Source organism: Leuciscus leuciscus, assembly GCF_965113295.1.
Source record: "Leuciscus leuciscus genome assembly, chromosome: 9".
NCBI lineage: Eukaryota > Metazoa > Chordata > Actinopteri > Cypriniformes > Leuciscidae > Leuciscus > Leuciscus leuciscus.
Window position 1 is genome coordinate 29,614,349 of NC_138733.1, and position 19,269 is coordinate 29,633,617.

A 19,269-nucleotide genomic window follows, 5' to 3' on the forward strand; every position below is an offset into this window, starting at 1 on the left:
AGTGATGCCGGGAGTGTTGACATTCGAATTGTTGTCAAACAAAACGGAGGCTAGCTAGACCCTCCCTCCTCCTCATCCCGTCTCCTCCCTCCTCCCCTCCCTTCCGGCATAAAGGAAAGTCAAAGTAGTCACTAAAAACAAAGTTAAGTTTTACTGATACTTCATTCAATGTGTAATGTCACCAAGTTAGATAAATGCTTTTATATATTGCAGAACAGAATGCAGAAAAAGAAAAAACATTGTCTTAAAATCGTTTCGCCACCTGAGGTTAACTATAACGTTAGCTCCCATACAAGGACGCAATAATAGCAAGATAACGTTAGCTTCGCGTTTCCCAGTGAGCATAAACAACGGCGGCGGCGTAAACAAATTTAGTCAAAGTTGTCAATAGCCTATAAATGAACATTCAAATCCATAAAAAACAGTGGGTGAAAACAATCATTCACACAAATTGTCACCCTACTGTGAATTTGCTTGACCATTTACAATAGAGATTGATCACTAGCTGCTAGAAACATATATGTTGTATTCACCAAAGCTAACGCTGACTGCATAGTTCTAGCTAATTACATCCTTGTGTTGGTTTGGCGAACATGAACGTCAATTTAGAAAGAAAAATGGATTTACCTGTTCTGCAAAAACAGAGCAATTGAATGTCGGATTGGAAGCCCTTCTGCCGGCGGAGTTCTCGCCACCTTTCGAGGGTTTTTCCGATGTAAATTCGGGACTTTGCGCGTTCCTTATCCTTGTCCCTTATCCTTGTCCCTCTTCTTTGCAATTTGTTCATCGGAACGTTGTCTCTTTAGTCGTGTGTCGGCCATTGTTGTGGCAGTTTAATTCACTAAACAATCATCTTTGGCATAAGAGACAGTCTGGAATCAAATAATCATTTCAAAAGTAATTTATTGTCTTGCAAGAGGCCCAATTGCCACACAGAGGTAGACAGTACAGTCTGTGAAACAAGTGCGACCAGGAGGGAGGGGCAGGCCAGTCTTTATACTCTGTTATTGTTATCTTCCAAGGTTCTTTAAACTCCAGAGATGGATAAGACACCACCAGTGATCCTATTATACTGAACTTTAGTTTAGCTTAACTTACAGCCTGCAAGTCCTAAATTGGACAGCCCTTTGACCTTAGGGGTCAGGGCTTCAGCCTTCAAAGCTCTCCCCCTCTTTCTCCTGCTTCGCAGGCGTTTCACATCAATCATTATATCACATAGTCAGCAACACACATAGTAGTCAATCTAGTGTATGTTAATGAAAATCAAAGTAAGTAATGAAAATCAAAAATCTCCCATTACAGCCATAATTCAAATTTCCACGCAAATGTGCACGCGCACTAACCCCCAAACCACACCCCTCAAATACTTCTTGTCGGTGATTGGCTGGAGCACTGTTTGTTGTGTTTCGTGGTGCGGGTGAGCCCAGTTTGTTTTTGTTGCCGTTTGTGGAGCCTGTGGTGTCTACAGAGACCGCATTTTTTTACAGTGTGTTCAGGGGACAGGCGGCTAGCGGATAGTGAGGAGATGTTTGCTGTATGTGACAAAAAATGTTTTGGCCTAAAAAAACGTGTGACATCACTTAGAGCACCTTTAATAATTGCATAATTACTTTGTTCATTGTAATGTCAGAGTCACCACACTAGAACATGGGAACAAATAAAAGTGAAGTACAAAAATATTCTACATAATGGTATTTTTTTTTTATAATATAGTCTCTTTTATAAAAGGCACTGTTAAATAAATAGTTGTCTGTTTATAAAAGCAACCAAGAAAAAGGCTGAGAAAAAGAAAAGATCTTAGTAGCCTACACTGTAAAATAATTTTTGCTGCATTAAATTAAGGCCGTATAGTCATTTCAACTGTTAAATCTTGAGTAATGATGAATTGCTTTGACTTGTGAAAGTGAAAACTGATAAACTTATGTTAATGTAAAATATTTTGCCATGAGTTATTGATCACATTTTTCCCGAGTGTAGTTCATTGTAATGACATTGTGTTTTCCTCTTTTGTGCACTTTTACATAATACACCAACACTTGTATCTGTTCCCAAGAAAGTGGTGGCTGAAATATGTGCAGTAAGTGGACATTTTCTAACTTTCCAAAGGAAAGAAAGTAGGCCTATAAGACTTTGTAATGTCCATTTGTTTCCATTGCACTGGACAGTGAATAAACCCTCTCAGATAACTGTCATATGGAGGAACTAGCCTACCTGCAAGTGCATAAATAACTTTACTTAATTTATACTTGTATGCTTTATGGCTGCAATATAAGTTGCAGGATTCCACATCTACAGAAAGGCCTACAGAAGAGTCTGCACAGAGAGAGGAGACATAGGCCTACAGGTGGGCAGTGTATAGCCAACTTTTCCTTTTTATTTGTTGCATGAGGCATGTGTCTAATATCTCTTGTTGCAGGCACTTGACAACTGGCTTTTCTTTACAAAGAACAATTGAAATAAAACTCAAGGAACTAAGCATATTTGTCTTTTATTAAACATTTAATGAAAAGTGTTTTTTTTTGTTTTTTTTTGGCAATGTTGTGTAATATGGCACATGCAACAATGTCACAGGCCCTGTCAGGTGTGCAACCCTCAGACTTTTCAGACACTGAAATCTTCCCTTTAGTTAGACAAAGTTCATTTCATTGTGTGCCCTTGTCCTGGCTAGAGCTGCATTGTAACTGGTTTGGGTCAGGGAATGGGGTCATGAAACACCTGTCTGCAGGCAGGAACATGTCATAATCACCTATGAAAAAATGCAGTTCTGTTAGGATCAGCATAAGTGTATGTAATACAGTGAGCTTGATATTTAATTGTGGAACTTTTCTTACCACTTTCAAATAATGTGCATAAATGTGAATCTCTGAAAATTCTTAAGTCATGCACAGATCCTGGCCATTTTGCTTTCACATTTGTGATATGGAAGATTTTAGTCAACTGCCTTTTTTTTATTTGATATAATATCATTAATCTGGAATATTAAGAATCCCAATAGTAACTGCACATTTACATTGTGAACCCCCTTTCTGTTCACAATCCCCTTCATTGAGGCCTTGATGGCAGTCTATGGTAGCCTATAGTCTATGGTACCAATCACGTTAGTGAAGCCTGAGTGACATACTGTAATCGGCATGGTCATGATTGCATGATCTTCATAAAAAATTATGATAGCCAAAAAAAAAAAAAAAAATTGCTTTGAAAAAAAACTGCTTTACAACATTGGGTCTTAAGTGGCTTGGAAATGACACAAAAAGACCTAAAACTCATTTTTAAACCTAAAAGCGACAGGTAAACTCCGAATGACACGACAGACAGCACTTTCCATCAAGTTCTCCGCATCTCCAATAGTGTAAAGGAAAGAGCCACTCACAAATAATCTTAGGGCAATGCAAACAGTTTGTGCTATAGTTAAAGCCCGACTCTGACAAGTCGAAAATAAATGTGCGTTTCCAACAATTTAATAATGTAAACGACAATCTCACGAGTCACGAGAAAAAATATACATCTCAGAAAGTGCTCAGAAATCGCGCTGCGCTGGACTTACCGTATCAGCTCCGCTTAAAAAGCCGCAATCTAATCCTGTTTACATGAAATAAGCCTGCTCCCGAGCAGGTTTAAGCTTACGGACCTGTTGCTATGACAGCAAGTCCAGGATGAGCTTCGAAGAACCAAACAATCCAAGATCATGCCAAATCGTCAACAATCAAATCCAGCTAACTGAGTTAGCGACGTACGAAGAACGGGCCCCAGGACACGACACCGGGGAAGCCACAACGATCTGACAACATGAGATGAGGATTACTGAACATATAAAGGGAACAGGGATTGATTACAGCTGGCGCAGATAATCAACACAGGATTTGGTTACCACGCCCACACACACACACACACACACACACACACACACACACACACACACACTCACACACAAACACACCAGAATGAGACAGCGGATTCATGAACCGTGATAAAAAAAATCATTCAATGTGATTTTCTGGATTTTTGTTTTAGATTCCGTCACTCACAGTTGAAGAGTACCTATGATAACAATTACAGACTTCTACATGCTTTGTAAGTGGGAAAACCTGCAAAATCAGCAGAGTATCAAATACTTGTTCTCCCCATATATATATATATATATATATATATATATATAATTCAATTCACATCTATTTGTATAGCGCTTTCACAATACACATTGTTATATATATATATATATATATATATATTAGTATTCATAGTCTCTAAAGAAAGAAGTGAATCAGAAGAAGGCCCACAAGTATACAAAATGTTCTTATTATGTATACCCATATATCATAAGATGCTATAAAACACTACCAATCCAGTTCGTTTCAATTTACAGTCTGACCCATTTCATTTCAAACTGTCACCCCTTGAACCTTTAGTGCGAACCTGAGCCCATTTAAGATCCTTGAGGCGACCACATGAGTCCTTTATATCAGAGTGTGTGCAGTAACCCACTGCCCCCTATCAACTGAAAATCGTACTTTCCAAATGTCCAATTATGCTCTCTGTAGTGAATGATCTAAGAATGTAATCTTACTTCAGTTCCATAATAGCAAGCCTATGTGTGTGCGGCTTCAAGAGAGCAAACAGAGTAAATCTGTATTGTACTTTTTTTTTTTTTTTTTTACTTAGTTCTCTCCATTTGAAGGTTTTTAACATCACAAGCCAATGTTTTGAACAGTAATTTTCCATTGTATAAGATAACTTGTTAAATCTGTTCTGGTCAGACAAAATCTTCTCATTTTTACCACTTCATCTCCTGATTCCTGCTGTTTCTCTGTCTCTTGGCCTGCCAGAGGACTTAACATGATTGGTTTTGAATGTCAGAGAAGATTTAGTGTTGACTGGTTCTAGATGCCAGATACAATTTATATCTTGATGGGAGGTCTAGTAAAGCAGCTGGAGAAATTCTGCTTAGTTGGTGAACCCACCTAAAGATGCAAGTTGCTGTTTGTTTTTGATAAAGTCATAATATCTTGAACTTCGCTCTGATGCTCAGCGATCAAGGGATGTGTTACGATGCAGAGCAGGAAGCAAGAAGCAGGATCCAAGTGCAGCAGTGTTTTTATTAAATAAATTAGAACTTTAACATTGACTCAGACTTCGGAACAGAACAAAGAACATGCAACCTAACAACATCAATAACTCACAATCACTGAACTAAAACACAGGGCTTAAATACACAGACAACCAAGCTAAACAAGATAACAAGGGGGCGTGGTTAACAAGAAACACCTGGGAAGACTAATCAACATAACGGGAGACAGCTAAACATGAAAAGATAGGGGAACACATGACAGACAAGAACAAGACACAAAACCCACACCGTGGCGTGACAGGATGCATGAAAAAATGAGAAATTAAATTAAGGTGTGAATTCTCAGAAAGGTCACAATAGGCCTATACTTCCTGTTTCCTATATATACGCTGTTTTTTTTTTTTTTTTGGCAGCGTATATATATCTCTGGTTTGCATTATAATTCAGTCAGTCTTTCAGTCAGTAAAGGCACAACAGTCACACGGTGAAAAATAAGGTAAGGCTCCCTTTATTTTTGATATATTATTATCATTTTAAAATAAATGATAAATATTCCCGATTATGGTAACACTTTATAATAACGTTCAGTTGTAAGTGGTTAGTTAATGGTGAACTAATCATTTACAGAACATTCATAAATGAGTAGCAAGTGATATACTAACATTTTATGTATGTTTTGTAAATTCCGTTACAAATCATTTACTAGTGATTAGTAAATGATTAACTAATTATTTACGACACATGACTATGCGTTCATAAATGATTAATAAGTGATATGTTAATTATTGTATGTATGTTTTGTAGATTCAGTTATAAGTCATTTACAATTGATTAGTAAATGATTAACTAATCATATACAAAACATGAATATGCGTTTCATAAATGTTTAATAAATAATGTACAAAAAAATGTGTATGTATGTATGTAGCAATTAGAGGGTGCAGAAAGTGTTGTAAATGCCTTGAATACACGTACAGATCATTTGTAACAGGTAATTGTAACATATTTAGAAGTGATGAATAGTTTACACTTTAGATTAGGGGATGCAGAAAGTGTTGTAAATGATTTATAACACATTCTGCATCCCCTAATCTAAAGTGTAAACTATTCATCACTTGTAAATGTGTTACATATACATTTGTAGATAACATTCGTAGATCTTATGCCTTTTTGATTCTTGAAGTGGTAATCTACAAATGAAGTGTAAGACATTTACAAGTGATGCATAGTTTACACTTTAGATTAGGGGACGCAGAAAGTGTTGTAGGCTAAATGATTTATTCATGCGTTTACGCATCTATAACAGGTGTTGTACACGGTAGTGTGTACTGCAGTGTAAGTGCTGACTGGTGAGGGTATAGACAGCTGTCTTCTCTGAAACACATGGAGTCTAACCACTGTGCATCTGATGTGAGCAAAACATACAAAAAAATGTAACATCATTTATTAAACATTTATGAAACACATAGTCATGTTTTGTAAATGATTAGTTAATCATTAACTAATCAATTGTAAATGACTTGTAACACAATTAACAAAACATACATAAAATGTTAGTATATCACTTGCTAATCATGAATGTTTTGTAAATGATTAGTTAATCATTAACTAACCACTTATAAATGACTTACAACTGAATGTTATTATAAAGTGTTACCACTTTTTTTTTAAGTCACGCTTGACCTCCTAAGCGAGACCCATATCTATCTGTAACTTTTTTCTCTTTGTCCACTATTGCTTGTGACCTAGTAAGCACAGGCTTGTTAGACTTGTGCATGCTTCTCTTCTGTCTTGACTCCCTGACTTAAGAAATCTCATATTCTCTTTGTATTTGATTCAAGTAATCATTACATTTGTTATTCCTTTATAGACACAATATCATTGTCCAACAACCTCGTCAACTGATTCTACTTGCATCAATATGATCACTAAATTATATATTTTTTGTTTACTGTGTTTTTCCATTTCAGTTTCTAGAGTCCAGTTCAGCATGCGTGTACGGGCACGAGTTCTTCTCTGCTGGCTTCAGGGTATTATTTAAAGCATTATTTCCACACATTATATGAATAAACATATTTTTGTGTGATTATTAAAAAAAAAAAGAAGAAAAAAAAGATTTCTATTAAAAATGTAATTGTTAATTTAAATGATTTTATCATTATTATTTTGCAGTTCTTTGTGCTGTCGTGTTTGGTGATGTTTGGAAGGTGGAGGTAGAGTCTAAAATGGATGCTCTGGTCTCATCTTGTGTCGTGTTGCCCTGTACATTCAAATACCCTGCTCAAGAACAGCCCTCCAGTCGTATTAGAGCCATGTGGCACACACAGACCAAACCGGAGAAATTCATCTATCACAATGATCCTACAAGGGTTACTGAGAATTTCAAGGGTCGTACAAAACTGATTGGTTCACTGGGTGCTTTAAACTGCTCCTTGGAGATTGATGGAGTCAGAAACCATGACAACGGCCCGTACTGTTTCAGGGTGGAATTAGAGACGTCTGAAATAGACAAGTACTCCTTTGTGGATAACTGTGTGACAATTAAAATGATTGGTAAGTGTGCATTTGAGCTGTCAACCTGTAATTTACAACCCCTATAGGATACAAAACAAGAAAGCATGCAAAAAAAAAAAAATCCAAATTATGTTTTTGTGACAAAATAATTAGTAAATAAGCTACTTCTTTTTACTATGGGAAATATGTGTTCTGTCATTCAAAATATATGTACAGAGCAAGCATCAAAACCAGAGTTGGTGGCTGAGACGTCTGTGGAAGAAGGTCAACCTGCAATCTTTAAATGCTCCGTCCGTCACACCTGTACGTCCCATCAGCCCACTCTCAGCTGGAGCCACCCTGGAAAAACCATCATGAGCTACAAGGACATTGGTCATGGAAAATGGGAAGTAGAGTCTTCCCTTACCTTCACCCCAACAAAAAAGGATGATCACTCCTCTGTCGCATGCACAGTCAAGTACCACGGGAGTGTTGAGGGTGAAATGCAAGCCACTCACCAAATATTTGTGAAAGGTATAACAATAAGACTATACTGTGTATATATTGTTATAAGTGATAAAAAATTTTGTATAAGTGATTTGTTTTGTTTTTTACCAGAACAAGCAACTCTCAGCCACATTCTCATACCAGCCATCTCTGGTCTTGGAGCTGCTCTTTTGGTTGGATTACTGTGTTTCTTCGTTGTCAAGAGATACAAGTTAGTCTGGATCTGATTTAAGCACAATATTACTGACTATGAGGAATGTATTCCTAAAAAAATATATATATTTTTGGAAATTCCTTAATGTGATGTATCGTTGGTTTCTTTTAAAACGCACACAAAAAAAGGAAACAGCACACCAAATAAATTCATGAAGATTCTCATATTAAGAGACAAAAGAAGTAGTTGTCTAATGTTGTTAAGATTTAAGCAGTAAAGATAGTCCAATACGAACTTCTTTTTGTGCACATTCACTTTTTCGTTAATTCTCTTTGGTATTCTGTTTTCACTTTATATGAGAGTCTTCAGTAAAATAAAAATTTTCTTAACTTTGAATTTGTTTGGTGTGCGGTTTCTTTCTTATTCTTTTTTTTTTTTTTTCATATTTTGAAAACTGAATTTATGCACCAAGAAAATACTTTTCATGTACAAATTGGTGCAGTATGTATACAGTACAGGCCAAAAGTTCGGAAACATTACTATTTTTAATGTTTTTGAAAGAAGTTTCTTCTGCTCATCAAGCCTGCATTTATTTGATCAAAAATACAGAAATAAAATGTAATATTGTGATATATTATTACAATTTTAAATAATTGGTTTTCAATTTATTATACTTTAAATTATCATTTATTTCTGTGATGCAAAGCTGAATTTTTAGGATCATTACTCCAGTCTATCACATGATCCTTTAGAAATCATTCTAATATGATGATTCATTATCAAAGTTGGAAACAGTTCTGCTGCTTAATATTTTTTCATAACCTGTGATACTTTTTTAGGATACTTTGATGAATAAAAAGTAAAAAAAAAAAAAAAAAAAAAAAAAAAAAAGAAGCAAATGTTTTACAAATAGAAATGTTTTGTAACAACAATATACACTACTGGTCAGTAATTTGGGGTCAGTAATTTTTCTTTTTCTTTTTTTGAAATAAATCAATACTTTTATTCAGCAAGGATGTGTTAAATTGATAAAAAGTGATAGTAAAGAAGATTTATATTATTAGAAAATATATTTTTATTTTGAATAAATGCAGTTCTTTTTAACCTTTTATTCATCAAATATATTAGGCAGCAGAACTGTTTCCAACACTCATAATAAATCAGAATATTAGAATGATTTCTAAAGGATCATGTGATAGACTGGATGTCACATGTGAGACACTGAAGACTGGAGTAATGATCCTGAAAATTCAGCTTTGCATCACAGAAATAAATGATAATTTAAAGTATAATAAATTGAAAACCAATTATTTTAAATTGTAATAATATATCACAATATTACTTTTTTTTTCTTTTTTTTCTGTATTTTTGATCAAATAAACACAGGCTTGATGAGCAGAAGAAACTTCTTTCAAAAACATTAAAAATAGTAATGCTTCCAAACTTTTGGCCTGTACTGTATATACTGTATATTCCTATAAACCCTGCACTTATCTGTGAGCATTTGAGAATGCATTGTGACAGTATTACTCAACTCCAGTCCTCGGGACCCACATGCCAGAATGATTTAGATGTCTCCCTGTTTAACACACCAAGAAGCTGATGAGTTGAATCATGTGTTTTAATTAATAAGACATTTAAAGCATTCTGGTAGTTGGCTCCCGGAGACTGGAGTTGAGAAACACTGCATTACAACATTCTAATATCTTTCTATAATAATTTGTTTTAAATCACTCAAATCTTTCACAGGAATCGCATTGCAGAACTCCAATCCAGAAACGACAATGGGTGAGTGGAACATTATCGTGCCTCAGTCTGATTTTAATATTATGTGGCTTTGAGTCCGTGAATTTTGAGTTAGGCTATCAATAGTGTGTTCTCGAAAACTTTTAGCATAATAAATATATATTGATACACCAGTTTGTTCTGGTTCTCAAATCTAATGAGAGCCTTTACCAGCCGTGTGATATGTGTCAGCACTGGAACCGTTCCACCATTTGTATCACTCCGCTTGAAACATTTCTCACAGAGAGTGCATGGTGGACGAGCAAACCACTATAATTTTACAAATACTACTGTTGTTGTGTCACAGATTGTAGTTTTAAGAAGATTTTTTTTTTAGGTAAATGGAGTTATTTAGACCTCAAATATGCAACTTATATTAACGTAGAGCATATTTGACAATTTGTTTAGACTTTTTCCGGATATTGAGGTTCAGAACAGGGTATAGTTTCATAACTTCATATGTTTATTCCTGTAAACTACTATAACTAGTGCTGCTTTTGTACTTTTAACTAAATTTAAAAGTTAAACTGTATTTCAACATTATGGCTATATATCAGCACGCCGTGAAACATACAGTAATGCTTAAAAGTTTACATGCACCTTGCAGAATTTGCTAAATATGAATTATTTTAACAAAATAAGAGGGATCATACAAAATACATGTTCTTTTTTATTTAGTACTGTCCTGAATAAGATATTCAACATAAAATATGTTTACATGTAGTCAACAAAAAAAAGAAAAGAAAAAAAAAAAGGCTGAATTTATCAAAATTGCCCCATTCAAAAGTTTACATATTTGATTAATAATACTGTGTGTCATTACCTTGATGATCCACAAGTTTTTTTTTTTTTTTTTTTTTTTTTTTTTTTTTTTAACTGCCCAATTTTCATCAGAAAATCCTTCAGGCCCTGCAAGAGATCTTTGTATGATATTTTTCTATATGACATCATCAATGACCATACCAAATTTTGTGCATATCGGACAAACTTCATCCTGACCACAGCATGCATTTGCAACACAGGCTCATTGGAAAAACATAACTGTGGCAAAACGCAAAATACATACCAATATCAATGCAAAATCAATATATATATATGTCTAACTCATTATAGCCAACTTCCTGTTGGGCTACAGAGACCATCAAAAATTATAAAATTATCTGCTTCAAAGCCCCAAAGTATCCAGTACAAATTTCAAACGGGACTAATCACTTACATTAGATAACGTTACATAAAGCACCATCACTTCAAAAGAATTATACTTGAACCCCAGTAAAGTAATAATGGAAATATTATTTTAAAATACAGCAACACCTCCCCCTTTGCCATTCGGACAAGACTCATGTTTATAACAGTTATCTTGGGGGGTAAACTAATTTAAAGTAATGTAATCATCTGATTTTAGCCAGGCCATGAATACATCTAGGTCATGATCATATCACTTACAAAAAGTGCTTTTGTATAAAGGGATCTAATGTTCAACAAACCGAGCTTTATAATTTGTTCATCTGTATTACATCAGTTTTTTAATTGTTGAACATCAATTACATTTTTTGTATTTCCTAGTTCAGGGAACAGACATAATCTCTATATTGATCGAGTAGTTGCCACTAAGGGGCATATTTGGTGGAATCATTGATAATACCTCAAACTCTGAAATATTTAAGGGCTCTTACACTTGAAATAAGGGGCTTTCACACCGGATGAACCGTTTCATAGTGCATAGTTCTTTTCATAAAACTAATGTCGGAAGTACCTACTTTTTGGTGTGTTTGCACCACAGGAACTATGAACGATTTTAGTTCCATGAACGCCTTTTGAGGGAACTAAATTAGCTTTTACTTCAGAGTAGGGTCTAACCCAGCACAGTAAGAACTACCAGTGACGTTAGTGTACGCTGATTGGCCGAATGCACGCGAAACACCAACACCCACCATTTTAATAAAAAAAAAGAAGCGATGTTCACACACAGATTATAGCCTATATATTTACTCCACAAACTACCTCTACAAACATGGAAAAGAGTGATAGATGGACCTCTCAACCTTTATGCTAAGGAGAAAATCCAATGCAACTTTGAGGGGACCAAGAGGAACAGGATTATGTAGCCTATTTCTGATCAGCTAGCGACATTGGACATCAACCACACGCAAATGCTAATACTTTTTCATATACTGTCTACTTCTTTGTATAACAGTTCTATAAGCACTGTGCTCAGGCTCTGGTGTTCTCAATGCCATCAAAATAAATGTTCACTGCGCCGTTAAAATAAAAGTCACAACAAGCGTGGCATACTTCACTTCAGAGTTCCTGCTGGTGGTGCAAATGCAACCAGGAAAATGGCCCTAAGGGAACATTTAGTCCCCAGGGAGCCACACTGGTGGCTAGTTCCTATAACTAAGTTCTACCCAGTGTGAAAGGGGCTATAGTTCACCCTGGGTAATTCTAAACCCCAAGTAAACGGGATCCTGGGTTATCTTATTTTATGTTTCACACTGCTCATACTTTGTTCAGAGTTAACAATTAATCCTGGTTATTCTTAATCTGATATCACACTATAAATTCTTAAACCGTGGTTCACTGTTCTTATTTGCATAGGCCTACATGTGGTATATATACGTTAAAATATAACAATAACCCATTAAGTAAACAATGTAATTGAAAGTCATCATAACTGTTTTACTAAGGATGATAATCTCAAATGTTAAATGTTTTTTTTTTTTTTTAGAATGTGGAGTAGACTATCAAGAATGTCTCGCAGGTAATTACTAAACTTTTGAGTCAATTTTTAACATCTACAATGAATAATTCATCAACCTCTATCAGTTATGAATTAACTTGAACTTAATTAAATCCTTGACTTCCGTGTGTGTGTGTGTGTGTGTGTGTGTGTGTGTGTGTGTGTGTGTGTGTGTGTGTGTGTGTGTGATCACCAGGTTTCGTTCAGGTGAAGGCAACAGTGGTACAGGTGGCAGAGAGCAGGGACAAGTACCCAAAAGCTTCTAATGCACTCTTCTGCAATAAACCAGGACAAAACAAATCCTCTAATGGAAATGTACTGAATCTGTGATTTTAATTGGATTTTAGTTATATTTAGGTATAGAGTTGTTTAATGAATATATAATTCATTATCAGCAGGAATTGAACGTCTTGGGTTGGATACTATCTGTATTGCATAATGTTTTGGTCAATAAACAGATAAAAGTTTATGTATCAATGAATAATTTTAGATTAATCTGTAAAGCCTGTTCTGATGCAATGTTGTACTTTTCTCACAAAAGGTATTTTCTCCCTGTTTCTCAGTAGTAATCAATCCAATAAGGAAAGTCATCTAAAAAACTCAGATCAGTTGTTTTACAGATTGTGTGATGATTGTTGTGAAAGAAAATATAATAACTATTGTACACAAACACACACATTCACACACACACACACACACACACACACACACACACACACACACACACACACACACACACACACACACACACACACACACACACACACACATATATATATATATATATATATATATATATATATATGCTGTCACAAATTAACATGTTAACTATTGTGATTAATATTATTATAATTTTTTTTTTATGTTTAACACTTTCAAAATAGCCAATAACGTAATTAATGTAGCATCCTTTTTTTTCTGCCATGCTTTGGCTAGCATTATAGTATATGATCATGCTCTCATTCATGCAAGTGCTTTTAAACCATTCAAGCACAATAAGAAAACTCAATTCGGTACTGTGAAGTGAAGTGACTCTCTGTAAACAACCCTAAACGCGTAACACAGAAAGACGCATTTGAATTCTCTTTTGCAAACCTGAACCAACAAAACACACAAAATTACGTTAAAAAGGCAATTTTCTTAAATGACCGTAAAGAGTTGTGAGAAATTAGGATGTGTCAGATTTGCGTCATGTCTTAAAGTGACAGCAGCCTAATAAACAAGCTGAAGTCTGTCATAAATGTTAATCCAACAAACAAAAAAGGGAAAATCAAACACTGCTCTTGACTGAATAACATTTGTAGCTTTAATAATGATTAACCTGTATTTAATTTATATAGCGAAGACTGTGCAGGGTTATTTTACATTTGATTATAAAATCTTTAAGAATTAAAATCTCTAATTTAATTTTAATCTCTAAAAATCTTAAAGCACTTTTTACAAGGACTTTACATGGTTCAGGAGCAACGGGAAAAAAAGTTTACAGGGGAAAAAAAGCCTATTAAATGTTAAAAAAAAATATTTGTTTTAACAAAATATGCCATTAATTGCTTTTAACTTTGACTTGTTTGGAATTTTGAGAAGTATTAGCACTTAAATTTGTATGTCATGTCTTGAATCAATCAATTATTATTGTAATTTTCACTGTATTATGAACACAGCAGTAATGTTTGTAACTTTTTGGTGTCTAAATTGTAAACAAAACTGCTTATATAGCACAAAAGATTGTTTTATCATTAAATTTGACAAATTCAAACAGTCAAAAGATGTTGTGTGTTACTTATCTTTGCCACCAGTGTTACTAATCATTCTCATGATTTTTTTTTTTTTTTTTTTTCATACTTTTGTTTTCATCACACTTTGTTGTAATCCGCCAAATGGATAAACCAAAATGGATAAACAGCTTGAATATCTACATGATCTCTACATGGGCAGGAATAAAACGCCCCTTTCCGCTGATTGGTCAACCAAAGATCAAGCCGTGCTGTCATCAGTTCTTACTCAGCTCCGCGCAACAGAATAATAGTCATCTGATACAGTTGTACGGATTAATACAGAGTTAATTGCAACTACATTTAAACTCTTTCTCAATAAACAGCCAGACTAATAAATGGCCCGACACAAACTGTATACCGGGGCAGAGCGTAGACAGAGGTTCTGTGTACACATACATTTGCATGCTGTCAAATAATAATTATTTTTTACTTAAATTTTTACTAATTAAATTGTTTTTAAATAATTAATTAATTAAATATTAATTTGCGTGGCATCTGCTCTCACAAGTAATAAATAAATATTTGCAACACACTGTTTTATTTAGCTGACAAATCACAAAATCTGTGTGCCGAAGCTGCGGGCAGGTTGTTGAGCCGGTTAGCCATGTAAGTTACCATGGCAATGAAACCTGCTAAAAACGAATCCATCTTCATGAGCCTGAAAAAACACAGTTTGCTCAAACTAATCTCAAACTTACCTGGGTAGCAACTGAAACCGGCTTAATGCAACAGGCCAAAGATGTAGTTTTTTTGAGATTGTTTCAGTGGGAACAGGCTAAACTCAATGGAGATCAGTTACGTTCCTCAAATTTAATAGTGATTCAGGAATATGAATGATTACCTGATTAAGCAGTAATCAGGGAGCAGAAGTTGAGGCACAAGATAGCATCAAATCCAAGGTCAGGTGATTATGCTGTAGACTACAAATGTATAATCAATATCAGCATTATCAGGAGGGTGCTTCTCATTTTTTTTTTATTGTCCATCCCCATTTGCCTACACTAAAGGAAAGATGGCAAGGTGCTCTGCAAGCATTGAGTAATACGCTGATTTCACGCAGCCGCCATTTTGAAATCGAAAGTGAGGCTCCGGTGGGAAGAACCCCGGAAGTAAAGATAAACAATTCAATGCCTTGGATTACCAACCTGAAGCTGCTGCCGCGATTTACACTATTGGATGTTAATATCCAATATAGGATATGTATGTAGTTCATACCTGCTTCGTTTTTTACATTCTGAATTATATATATAAAAAATATTTAATTTATAAATGAATTTCACTGTATATAGTCTAAAGTATGAAAGAAATGTTTGTACATTTTTAGAATTGACACAACATCATTAAACACAACAATACGCTATCACATTCACGACTCTCCTGTGATTAAAGGCGACACTTCCGGTTTTCTTCCCACCGGAGCCTCGCTTTCGATTTCAAAATAACGGCTGCGTGAAATCAGCGTATAGATGCAATACGTGGGTATTGGCTATCACCAGACGAAGCTCAATCTTTTAAGATTGAACATTAGTCTGGGGAGTCTTCTCTGAATTTTCTACTACACAAGAGGCGTGATCAACGGGCATAGTTCAAATGACTCTGTACACAATTGGATAGTCCTTCAACCAATCAGACCAACGATCCGGGTGACGTACTTTGAGCGACGTGAAAACTCCAGGCAGGAAACGTGTCAACAAGCGTGTTGGTTTGTAGCATTGATCAGCGGTTTGCAGAAGCAGCAATGGCAAAAAAAACAAAAAAAAAACATGAAAGTGAGTGGTATTTACACCCACTCAAGCGATTTTTTGCTTAACTAAAGAAGCCAATGAATATCGTCGAGAGGTTAAAAAAGAAATTGGATTGGATTAAACCCGGCAATAGCGCGCCAGGTGGATAAGCCAGTTTGTGATTGGTCCCCGCAAATTTGTAACGAAAGCAGGATAGAGGAATTTACAGGTTTCCAGCCTGAGCTGCAGGGCGAAATCAAATCGCCGGCAGATCGGGCTGGATACACCCAGTCTAATACGTGGGCGGACATTTTTGCTCATGTTCATGTCACTTGCACTTCAAGAAATCTGTTGTTAGAACTTTAATAAGGAAATTCCTAATAAAAATAACTAAAGCAAGATGCATTTTTTAAGAATGTAGAAAAATAGATGGTTTATTCAAACACTTTAGTAGCTTTTTTAATTAATATATCTCATTGCCGTAGAACAAAGAAACAGAGAAATAATAAGGTAGATGCAGCATTGTTTGAAGTATGTCAGGTGGTTCTGTATAATACTTCTGTATAGGATGCAACTGTGTTTTCTCTCTAATGAGAAAACATCAATTAGACTTCTGCAAAACCAAAATGAAAATTTACAAATCAGTGGGCATTTTCTAACTACACTGTAAAAATAAAAGGTGCCTGGAGGAACCTTTTGGGGTTCTTCACTTTGCCACACCGGCGGAACCGTCTGTAGATCCTCTAGGCACCCTTTAAAAAGGGCTGGTTCTCTGAGGAACCACACAGGTTTCCAGAGGAACTCTTATATAAGGCACTGTGTGGAACCACTGTGGGTGCCTCCAGGAACCAAATTTCAATTTTATTTTATTTGTATTAAATTAATTTCATGTTGTTACTATGGTTACCACCATTAACTTCTATTATAATAAACAAACTGAACCAAATACAAAATAAGAATTGTTTATTACATATTTTAGATCCATTTTAATACATACACTTCCATGCACTTGGAAAAAAAGCTAGTAATAGATTAATATCAATGAATACACACACAAAAAAAAAAAGTATAATACATAAGTAACATGAATAATCAACCATGTGTATACAATAAGCTACACAAGAAAAGACATCTCAACAAAATGCATGGAAAAAACATGTTCCAAGTAATAAATCAATGTAAAAAATAACAATTTTGACTAATTAAAAATGTCCATCTTCACTTAATTTTAAAACATGTTTCAGTCCGCTTGTTAAGTCTGACGTCCCTGTTTCCAAGTCCAAAAGCTCTATCAGATGCCAAAAACAAACAACAAACAGTGCTAATATACACTCATTGTGCTGTAATATTCCTGAAAATTATGATCCTAACCTTTATCTCTATTCCGAAATCTCAGATGGTTTAGTTATTCAGCTATTTTGAATCATAAAATGTTGAAGTCTGGGATGCCGTGAGACTGGAGACTGAAATGTACACTATGGCTTTTGAAAAGCTTAAATGTGTGACTTGAATCAACAGTTCATAAATGGTTGTTGAGTATTCTCAATATCTAGAAACAAGATAGAGGAAGTAGAAGTAGAGGCTTCGACCCGGAAACAGTATTCCTTATGTCACAACAAGCAGAAAACATTTTCCATTTTAACAGAGTTAAGGTGCAGTAAAATTATTTGTTGTTCTGTGAATGTTCACTGGTGAATTCACTAATTTCAATAAGAATCCACACGATCAGCAATTTTGTGTGGTGCTTCATACATTACATCGCTACACTGCTGACAATGGTCAATGGACATTTTTGCCTGCGTAATTTCACGAAATTCACAAATGTGATGCACCTTTACTACATAAAATGCAATCAATTATAAAATCTTCACAAGGGACACGTGAGGTACTTAACGAGTTAGAAAAGTGAAAAGGTGCATCAGCTTCATTTTCCTGTTTGTTTTTCCTCTTTTCTGGTGGATGGTCCAGGCACTTCAGTGATTTTCAGGTCTAGGAGGATTTTTATCTTGTTCAAACTTGCATTTCAGCTTACCGAGATCCCTGCAAAGTACAAAATGTACTGTTAGTAAGGTTATTAAAGTGATAGTTGTGAAATTTAAATAATTTCCTCAGCCTTGTGACGTTCCAAACCTGTTTGACTTTCTGTCTGTGGAACCCAAAAGCAGATCTCAGGCATCATGCAACCCGTCACCATTCAATATCACTGCATGAAACACAAGCAGAAAAAAATTGTGTAATTCATTCATGAAACTATTCTTATGTACACTTGTCTAGTTCAATTCAATGCAACGATTTATGTAAAAATGGCTAAGCTCCAAAAATGTCCCAGAAAAGATCCTAAAAATAATCAATGAGTTCACAACTCATGTGTTATGGGTTGAGTTGTAAGTCTTATGAAGCCATATAATAGCTTTTTCCTTTCTTTTTTTTATTCGAAAAAGACTAAACTTGAAGTTATAATTCAGGGTTCAAATGTCTTATATTCAAATGCATATGATTAAGGTATAGCCTATAAAAATGCATAGCATTATTGGCTCCAAACCTGTGATATTATTTTTCTGAGTAACATGAATGAGATTTGAGAGCATGAGGGAAGATTTTCAGAGAATAACTGATTAAAAAACACAAGTACACAGTCAAACAATACAATTTCACACAGAGAAAGTTCATAGTAATAAAGTACTTGCATGTGGTGTATAGGTAACTTACTGTAATTCAATGTTGCCTCTGAAATGTTCAGATTATTATAGAAATGTACTGGTTGTTCTGGGGAAACAAAAGAACAAAGCTGATTATTCACAATATAATATTTATTGACCAGTAAATGGCTTTAAAATGGTATTTGAGAGAATGACGGCACATGTAGTAAGTAAAGTTAGGCTAATGTTAAACAAAAACAGACCAAACTATTAACCTGCTTTTGTTATTCATAACAAACGCCAATGACAACAGCAGGAATCAGCTAAATTAGTTAGGCTATATCGGCAATTTGAAGACACAGTTTTACAGAATATGTTGAATTGAAT

General features: G+C 35.0%; 1 protein-coding gene and 1 long non-coding RNA gene across 3 annotated transcripts in view; one reads left to right on the top strand and one right to left on the bottom strand.

The window, feature by feature from the left end:
• Positions 1-19,269, bottom strand: part of LOC309505519 — a 259,401-nt gene that overhangs the window by 90,815 nt on the left and 149,317 nt on the right. The gene's annotated exons all lie outside the window — the stretch shown is intronic.
• On the top strand, positions 5,488-13,542 carry LOC309505542 (sialic acid-binding Ig-like lectin 14). Of its 2 annotated transcripts, none has more exons than XM_082178938.1 (8): positions 5,488-5,561; positions 7,036-7,095; positions 7,238-7,618; positions 7,796-8,092; positions 8,177-8,276; positions 9,969-10,007; positions 12,733-12,765; positions 12,941-13,542. In XM_082178938.1, exons 2-8 carry the CDS (start codon positions 7,056-7,058, stop codon positions 13,008-13,010), a joined length of 960 nt encoding a protein of 319 aa, XP_082035064.1. In that variant the 5' UTR covers positions 5,488-5,561; positions 7,036-7,055; the 3' UTR covers positions 13,011-13,542. The 2 variants fall into 2 exon arrangements, with proteins under 2 accessions (XP_082035064.1, XP_082035065.1); XM_082178939.1 differs by lacking the exon at positions 5,488-5,561 and adding an exon at positions 6,414-6,475.